Source organism: Pseudorasbora parva, chromosome 2 (assembly GCF_024679245.1).
Source record: "Pseudorasbora parva isolate DD20220531a chromosome 2, ASM2467924v1, whole genome shotgun sequence".
Taxonomy (NCBI): Eukaryota; Metazoa; Chordata; class Actinopteri; order Cypriniformes; family Gobionidae; genus Pseudorasbora; species Pseudorasbora parva.
Genome location: NC_090173.1, coordinates 60711384 through 60721277, shown reverse-complemented (window position 1 = coordinate 60721277; position 9894 = coordinate 60711384). Strand labels below are relative to the sequence as shown.

The 9894-nt window shown below is 40.6% G+C and overlaps 1 protein-coding gene across 1 annotated transcript; it reads left to right on the top strand.

Annotated features, from left to right (window-relative positions):
• Window positions 1-3652: 3652 nt before the first annotated feature.
• On the top strand, window positions 3653-9339 carry LOC137047392 (uncharacterized). The gene is made up of 6 exons (XM_067425026.1): window positions 3653-4510; window positions 4605-4709; window positions 4847-6080; window positions 6220-7303; window positions 7416-7488; window positions 7595-9339. The coding sequence occupies exons 3-6, from the start codon at window positions 5083-5085 to the stop codon at window positions 8650-8652; spliced, it is 3213 nt and encodes a 1070-aa protein (XP_067281127.1). The 5' UTR covers window positions 3653-4510; window positions 4605-4709; window positions 4847-5082; the 3' UTR covers window positions 8653-9339.
• The last annotated feature ends 555 nt before the right edge of the window (window positions 9340-9894 follow it).

The following is a 9894-nucleotide window of genomic DNA, read 5'->3' as shown; positions in this document are numbered from 1 at the left end:
AAAAAACATTTTTGAAATATAAAATGACTTTTATATTTTAATATATATACATTTTGTATTTATTCCTGCGATCAAAGCTGAATTTATCATGATTACTCCAGTCAGTGTCACATGATCCTTCACTAATCATTCTCAGATGATTTAATCAAGAAACATTTTAGGATTCTTTTATGAATAGAAAGTTCAAAAGAACAGTATTTATCTGAAATAAAGCTTTTGTAAGAACTTAAATACATTAATACGTTTATTCAGCAAGGATGCTGATCAAGTGACAGCATTTATAATGTTTCAAAAGCTTTATATTTCAATAAAAGCTGTTCTTTTAAAAATTCTATTGATTAAATAATCAGATTTATTTTTTACACAACTGTTTTCAACACTGATAATAATACATATCAGAAGGATTTGTGAAGGATCATGTGACGATGATAGATTCAGCTTTGCATCACAGTAATAAATTGCCTTTTAAAATATATTAAAATAGAAAAAGTTATTTTAAATTGTAAATGTTTTGTATTTTTGTATTGTATGTTCTATTTTATCCTTGGTGAACAGAAGAGACTACTGTAAAAATGTATTTTCAAATAATCTTACTATTTTCTAACTTGACGGGTATTGTATTTTTAAAAATTTGAATGTAATAAATATAACTCACACATATATTGCATTTTAATTACAAAAATATGTGTGTGCAATTTAATGGTATAATAAATGAATAACATTTTATTAAGAAATAACTAAACACAAAGAATTTTACAAAATAAATAGATTTATTTTCATTTATTAATTTGTTTTTAGAATAAACTGGTACATTTAAATGTTGTTTTATTTATTAAGAAATAATTCTTAATAATGTATTCAGAATAGAAGTGTATTAATTAATACGGTGTGTTAATGCAACAGACGAATAAACACTAATCAGCTCTTTGTGTACAGCACAGCAAGATGAAGTCGAAAGTGATCTTCCCAGGCAAGATCAAAGTGTGCTTCAGGAAAGGACCAACTGGATATCTGAGACAAGATCCCTCAGATGAAGCCAAGAGGATCAAAGACAACCCCAATCTCCAGGACAAATCAGCCCCTCAAAGGGAAGACAAGGTCAAGGAGAATGCCCGCTCTGTTGTCTTCATGAGAGGAGGAGATGTGTCAGACAGACAGGAGGTGATGGGAGAGTTTGTGCTTCAGTTTGGAAAGTACAAAGGCAAGTCATTCCGGTGGCTGCTAGAGAATGATGTAGGCTATACACTATTCCTGACTAAGACGGTTGAGGAGGAGGAGAGAGCCGGACAGTTTAAACCGGAGGGTCCCAAGAAGGAGAGCCTACTTTCATTCCTTGAGTTCAGTAGAAGCTTCCAGGAAATCGAGGACCTCAAAAAGTATTTAGCTGGAAGATCAGTGGCACCACCTGTGAGGAATGAAGATGATAACGTGGTTGGCTTTGGGGTTAATGCAGACAGGACTTGGAGGGAGGTTTGGGAGAGCAGAGCAGATGGATATGCTGCATTCATCCTCCAGAAACGGTGTGTTCCAGGCAGCAAAATGTATCGGCTGCAGCAGTACCTCACTCAGAAAAAGACCAAGCTTCAGAGTGTTTCAGTGGAACTTGCAGCATCTGCCTCTCATCCTCCAGGTTTGTTACAGTACAGTTGAGTATATATTAGGTCAAAACTGAAATATGTAAATGTGGGATGACATATGATTTGCTTTTTTGCTTTTTTGCTTTGTTTCACAGAAATGGAGGATGATGAAGAATTGGAGAGAATGATGCTTTCTATATCCCCATCCAAAATCCAAGGCCAATTGAGTAAGAAAATCACTCACACACACAAACACATTCTGCATTTTTACATTTTTAATAAAACATTGTTTAGTATGTTTTTAAAGCTATTTGATTTACGCGCACATATGAAATGTCCTCATAAACCACTTTTATGTTTTTATACCAATGTAATACCCATGTCATTATACAAATTTGTGTCCCCATAAATCACACAAACAAGCGCGCACACACACACATGGTATTTATAATGGTTGCTTTATCAATTTTTTTCTAAATGTATTTTTTTTTTTAAATGTACACCCGTTTGAATGTAAACTCAGGGTATTGGTGTAAAATAGCTTAATGCTCAGTCACTTTTCACTGAATAATCTTTGATTTGTTCTTTTTTAATAGACATGGAGGAAGGTGAAGAATCCGGAAGGATGATGCTACCCACATATTCATCGAAACTTCCAGGTCAACTGAGTGAGAACCACATATATGCTTACACACACACACACACACACACACACACACACACACACACACACACACACACACACACACACACACACACACACACACACACACACACACACACACTTCAGCCCTCTATCAAACTGGATTTTTTCCCATGAAACATAATTGCATTTTTATCCAGCATTATTCAAGATGGTAAATGTTTGGGATGTTACATTGTTTCTGTGCTGTGCATTCCAGTTTACAATATGAGAGGGGTAGAGAGGGGTATGAGAGTGGTAGAGAGGGGTATGAGAGGGGTATGAAAGGGGTAGAGAGGGGTATGAGAGGGGTATGAAAGGGGTAGAGAGGGGTATGAAAGGGGTAGAGAGGGGTATGAGAGGGGTAGAGAGGGGTATGAAAGGGGTAGAGAGGGGTATGAGAGGGGTAGAGAGGGGTATGAGAGGGGTATGAGAGGGGTAGAGAGGGGTATGAAAGGGGTAGAGAGGGGTATGAGAGGGGTAGAGAGGGGTATGAGAGGGGTAGAGAGGGGTATGAGAGGGGTATGAAAGGGGTAGAGAGGGGTAGAGAGGGGTATGAAAGGGGTATGAGAGGGGTATGAGGGGTATGAAAGGGGTAGAGAGGGGTATGAAAGGGGTAGAGAGGGGTATGAGGGGTATGAAAGGGGTAGAGAGGGGTATGAAAGGGGTAGAGAGGGGTATGAGAGGGGTAGAGAGGGGTATGAGAGGGGTAGAGAGGGGTATGAGAGGGGTAGAGAGGGGTATGAAAGGGGTAGAGAGGGGTATGAGAGGGGTATGAAAGGGGTAGAGAGGGGTATGAGAGGGGTAGAGAGGGGTATGAGAGGGGTATGAAAGGGGTAGAGAGGGGTATGAGAGGGGTATGAAAGGGGTAGAGAGGGGTATGAGAGGGGTATGAAAGGGTAGAGAGGGGTATGAGAGGGGTAGAGATAAATTGTTTCATCAATAGACAGTACTGGTCTTGTGTGTACTGTTTGGTCAATATATTCATATACTTTACTCAAACAATATCTCTGAAAAATATCAAACCCAGATTATATCATTAGAAAAGTAAATTTTACAAGTGCTTAAGATTGAGAACAGCAGTGTGTAAATGAATCAAACAGAATCAGAATGTATGAACCATACAGTGTCAAAATTGGGTTTCGTTAAATTATTGTTTCATTTTGCAAAAGAACTGAGGTGTTCTGCTACTTGTGTGTGTTGATTGTGTGAGGTGTGTATAGTGTTTTGACAAAACAAGCCTTAAAAAACTAACAGTAAAGGTGTACATATGTAATTTTGTCTGTTTATGTTATTAATGCTTGAAAGTTAAATTATCTTCACTGTGCTTTTAGGTTCAGACATTGTTGGAGTCCCAGTGGTCAAAGGTCTTATTCCTGCTGCATACTAAGGATAATTCTGACATGAATCAGGATTATCTATTCTACATTTATTTTTTGCTGTTTGTTGGTTAGGCCACGTTCAGGCCTGTTCTAATTCTTGTGTTCAATTGTTCTACTAACATTGAAGGCATTTGTATCTCATCGTTGAGGGTAAGTACAGAGTTCTTGTTTTGCATGCTATACTTAAAGGTTTGGTATGTACATGTTCTACAGAGTAAAAGAAACACATGTCCAAAATGCAGAAGTACAGCAAAAGTACAAATATATTTTTAATTTGGACTAGAATGGCGCATCCCATTTGATACATGAAGTTGTAGACTACTCATGCAATGTAGACCCACTAACATACCACACCCCTAATATTAGTAGAGCGCAGGGCACAACCTAACGCTGGGTTAGTTGTAACACATACGTTTTAACACTTTCCACACATGCCAGGATGACGAAACTTAGTGTATTTACTAGTTGCCATATCAACATTATTTAGAGAAAAGCACCAAAATTAAAAAAAAATCTTTGGAAGATTTCACTGAACATTTATTTAACTATAGCAAAAGTAAATGTCTTAATTAAATTCATTTTTCATCTCAGTTAATACTCTGAACCCCAAGTGGATTTACACAAACTGAGACAGTCAAAAAGCGTTAGGTTGTGCCCCGCTCTCCCCTAAAAATAGTACTGAAGTCAAGTGTTCTATGGGTTTGCATGTATTTGCATTACTACTTATTAACACATTTACTAAGGGACAGAACTACAGGGTATTAGAATTAAATTACATTTTTCTGTGTTAGGGAGGCGTAAACCACCAGCAACACCAACAAAACCAGACCGGACTAAAGAATATAGTGCAACTGCCTCTCCACGGCCAGGTTGGTACATGGACGTGTACACATGTCGACTGCTGTAAGGATATGCCTGTTTCTGATCAGAGTTATGTTTTTTCCCCAATTCCCTTCACTCCAGTGAGGGTTCCTTTGCCAGTACCTTCAGAGTTGCTTAAACTGGGGTTATCTACAATCAAGACCACAGTACCTTTGAGACCAGGGCAAGAAACCGTGTTCTGTCAATGTAAGGACTTAATGTAACATAATTTTACTTGTATAACTTTTACTTGTAACATAATTTTATCAAATTTAAAACAGATTTTACATATTTAACAAATGTAATGCTCATCTATGACTAATGTCATCCTTGTCGTCCTGTAGCCCTCCTCCCAGTTACCTCTGCACAGTCTACAGCCTCTACTCCTCCCTCACGTTCCCCTTCAGCTGTTGGCGAGGCTTTCTCTGGACTCCCTGGTGCCTCTACTCCTCCCACAGCACTGCCTGCAGCCTCTGCTGGGTACCCTACTAAGTTGGAGGAGAAGCATGCTGTTCCACCATTGCCAAGCTATGACCAGGATGTGAGCCGATGGCACTGCTCTCACCAGCAGAGAATCTGGATGAAAACTGAAATGGAAGACTTGGGACTGTGGCCAGGATCTAGACCGGTGAGACATCCAATGAACATGATCTCCTTGTGGCGTTACCCACCTCAGCCTGAGCTTATTGATGCTATCTATGAGCTCCCATCACCAAAATACTTTCAACTTCATCCATTCTTCATTTGGAAACCAGAGCACAGCATTATGGAAAGAGTCCGCAACAACTACACTCTGCCATGCCTGTACGGCTGTCCGAATCCCCACGTTGTCTCGTCAGGTGTTGGACGACCCCGTGTCATTATTGGTACGAACAGCCAATACTACATACTTGCCTCTCGGCTCAGCTGTAAAGTTTGTAAAAAGTACTGGTTTGCAGACAAACCCCAATGGATGGACATGCTGCCAAGTCGTTTCTGCAACATTTTGCCAGCTTTTCTAACCCACAAGAAGGCCATATGTAAGACTGTGATGGATGAGTTGCGGCGCACAGCAAAGTCTCCCAACGATATGGCTAATCAGTTGAATGAGGCTCTCCACCTCAGGTATGAGCGTGCACACCTGGCTTACCTGTCCACTGTTAAAAATGTGCTGGATGGAGACAGTGGACTTTATGGTCAGCAGACCATCACAGGAGCACTAAGAGCAACAAACACTCCTGCTCCATTTGGTGGGTATAGTGATGTGGTCGGCTGGTGCGGAGTAACAGTCTCACCCCACTACTTGGTTGACTGCCTCATTCAGGAGTACCATAGGCAAGAGAGCACACTCAATCTGCTCCTCCAAGGCACGTTTGGACAAGTATTAAGGGCTGACCATACCCGCAAGCTGGCCCGGAAGGTTGTGCTTGCATCAGGTACTATGTCATCCTATGCCGTCATGAATGAAAACTGGATGATCTTGTCCTGGGTGATGCTGCAGTCTGAAAGTGACAAATCCCTGCAGCCAATGTATGAGGGGCTGTCTCGTCGCTACATTTTTGCTGGACTGCCAAAAGCCAACTACCAGTGGGTTGACAGGTAAGAACCAGCCATCACATTTTACTTCCCACCTATATTATATGTGTAACATAAACACAATATAGTATAACAAATACATGTATCATATGTATTTTAATGTTTAATATTTTAAATATACTTCTCTTTGTGTTTAAAACAGAGATTGCTGTGCTGCCTTCAGGATCCCAAACCCTGAGCCACAGGAGCACCTCCTTTGGGATTCTTGGTCGACCACTGAGGCTATAGTGACTGTGGCAACCTCTGGGCATATAATCAACACCTGTTCCTCCCGCGCAGAATACAACAGCGACATCAACATCAAGCTGGACTTGTTCCACTGCATGCGGCGATTCTCCAGAGAGTGTGTGTCAGAGCACCATCCACTGCACAGTGCTTTCTGTAAGTTTCTGTCAGCAGCTTTCAGTGTTGTGGACCAGACGGACCTACAGAGACTGAAGCAGGCGTATGTCTTCTGTGGGATAGTGCCTGCAAATCCAACAAAGCAGCACATCAGGGAGCACTGCCGCACCAGGGTCCCACACCCCACAGAGCTGCTGGAGAGAGTGGAGAGCGTTCTGCAAAGATTTTTTTTAGAATGTGATCCTGATGGTGTGCCACTGTTCAAACCATCAATGTTGAAGGTGTGGAGGATTCAGAGAGTCCACATCCTCAGAGGCTGCCTGAGTGACCCAGAGGTTGCGGAGGGGATCCTCTATAGGCATGGTGGAACGGTCCAGCTGAACCATGTGAAGGGAGAGGCAGCAGCTGTACCGGTTTGGATCCCTGTGAGAGGCACCTCTCAGCAGGAGGGGTTCCATTTCCATCAGGCAAGATGGGTCACCGGCACTCAGGTATCCACAGAACTTTTCCAGGCGCAGGGCATGATTGGAGTGGCTCGTTGGAATTTCCAGCGCCTTGTGGACCTGAAGCAGCCTGAAGTGAAGCTGCCTGCAGTTTTTGATCCAGTGCTGATCATGGAACTAAACAAGCTTTCAGACGTGGTGACGGGTCAAGCCAAGTACCCTGCTTTACTTGTCTCACAGACAGACACCAGAGAAAGGTTTGGACTGCAGTATCTGGAGCCTGGTTGTCGTCCTGTACCCCTGGACTGGGACAAGCACAAGTCCCAAAAGGTACATGTTGCAGGGGAGGGAGAGCGTCAGTCCTCAGAGCTGTCTGCACTCAGTGAGAGTTTCCCACCTGATGACCCACCCGAGGAGGTCAGGGAGGAACACTTTGCTCAGGTAAACTTGACTGTTGTATATAGGAATTTCACTGTCAATCTCACTCACTAAAACACAAAATGTAACTATGTAATCACTGATTTTATCCAAAATTAATTACCCTATGCTCCAGGATGACATCTTTGGTGTGGCTCCTCTTGGCTCAAAAACAATGATCCAGCCTGGACAGCCCACCAATGTAAAAGGTAATTTAACTCCCATCCTCATCCCTTTATTATTCCTTATTTATATGAATACTACGGCTATTTGAGAGATAAACGTAAAAATGATTTATTTTCCACTCTCCTTTAGATGAGATAACACCACCACTGCCCTTTACTCCCTCTCCACGTGCTGCTCGCACAGGTTCCATCAAGGCAGGCGGTCTACTTTTTGTCCTGGACCATGTTCGGTGGACACAGCCCATGAGGGATTGCATTGATGGCCTTCTGGTAAAGTACCACGGGCAGAAAGACCTCCTCATCCAGGTGGATGCAGAGTATGCTGCCCTTGTGCAGGCTGCCTCCAGGGATCCCAATAGCCTTTTACACCCCACCACAAAACAGCATATCTCCCGTTATGTGAAACACCTGGCCAAGATGACAAACACAAGTTCATCCCTGAACACCAGTCCAGAGAAACTCCTGGAAACCCAGCAGCTGTGGCATCACCTTACAGAAGGCAGTGAAACTGTAAGTGTTCCAGTGTTAACCCTCCAACCTGCCCCAGTGAACCCACCCAGTAATAAGCCCCAGGAGTCCCCGCTAACTAAGGGTGAGATTGAAGAAATGGTGAAAGAGCTTGTGGAGAAGCAGCAGCAAAAGCAACTGCAACAGCAGCCTGCCACAAAGAGGACACGGAACTGTCTTGCTTGTGGGCAGCCAAAGTCACGTTACCTTGGTGATGGCTCCTCCATTCATTTCTTCTATCAGTCTGGGACCGTGAAGTACTTTTACTGCTCGACAAAGGTATACCAGCTGTATGCAGCGGAAGGCCTCACCAATCCTCGAATGCCATTTGCTGACTTTGCTGAATTGCCTTTTTTTAACCGAGAGCTAGAGGCCGTAAAGCAGCGTTCTGCAGAGGCAAGACAGGTAATGGAGGAGCGGGGAAAGAGAAAGGCCTTGGAGCAGCACCCCACTGGTCGCCTCTGTAGGTTCTGTCACAAGCCACTCAAACAAGGTCCAGAGAGTCCACACACACATACTGGGTTCCCTGGTGTGGCAGGGAAATATGTCTATTGTCCTGCCAAAGTGTTTTCCCTATATCGGACAGAAGGGATGCCTCACGAGATGACTTGGGGAGAGTTCTGTCAGTCTTCTTTTTATGAGGCTGAAAGGAAGAGATGGGCAGCAGAAAAGGGAAAGTGACTGCCCTCATGTTTCCTGGCTTTGAATATGTACATATTGTAATTGTTGTATTATAAAAATATAACTGTGTATCTTGTTTGTTATGGATGTCTGTTACATGCTGAAACCACTGGTTTGTTCTTGCCTTATTGTCTTTCTGGGGTTTCTTCTTTCTTTTATTTTAGAATGCCATGTTGGTCCAGGATTGAAGGATTGTAAAATGTAAAAAATTCTGCTTAACTTTTACTGATTCATTTGCCATTTTTGTTTATTTATCAATGAAAATGTGTTTACAATTGTTTCAAAACATTTTCAAAACTCAGATTATTTAGATGATTGAAAGCACTACTTTTAATCTTTTGAAATTGTAAATACTTTGTATCTCACCTGTAAGAAATGTTTGCATATAATATTTATTAAGCATGTTGTTATACTGTTCTTAAATTTTATTAGTTTATTACTTTTGGTACAATCATATTTATAACTGTACTGTATACACGCACATGGGCAGTAGGATCATCTGTGTTCAACTGAAAAGTAGCCTAAGTGGTTTCTTTTTTATTCTTCCATAGACCTTTGTTCAGTTTAAACTGTAACTTGATTTCATAGACTGATTATTTATTTTGGTTACGTTAAGATATTCCCAGTGTTAATTTATTTTTTTATTCAATACAATTGTCTTTTTTCCCACATTATCTACATAGTGCAATTAATATTTACATAATGTTGTGGTAGAATGCATACATTTTGCTTTGTTCTTTTGAATGTTAAACTTATTTATCTTGTGTAAAAAGATACATTTGTAAATATTTGTTTGATCTTGCTTGTGTTTTAAACATTCTGATATTTGCAATATTTTCAGTACTTGCTATAACATGTTTATTATTATATTTTTATTATAGAAAAAAATGTTCAATTCACGTTCTCTTTTAGCAATTCATTTTACTCGTTCTAAATGTTGACAATGTCTGTTTAATATGCTGTGATATATATTTATCCTCTATTATCCTAGTATTAATATATAATAAACTAAATATATATAAAAAGAATGTTGTGTGGTGTTTTCATTTTAAATATAAATATTTAAATATGTGAAACATTAATTACCAATGGCTATGTAATTTTGGACACCTTAGAGAAAACTCTTAGGAAATGACTTATATTTGTAAATCTTAGTTTAATATGATTTACGATATTTTAGGGACATTAAAAAGAAATGTAAAAACAATCACATAATAAAAAAATATACTACTATAACACAAC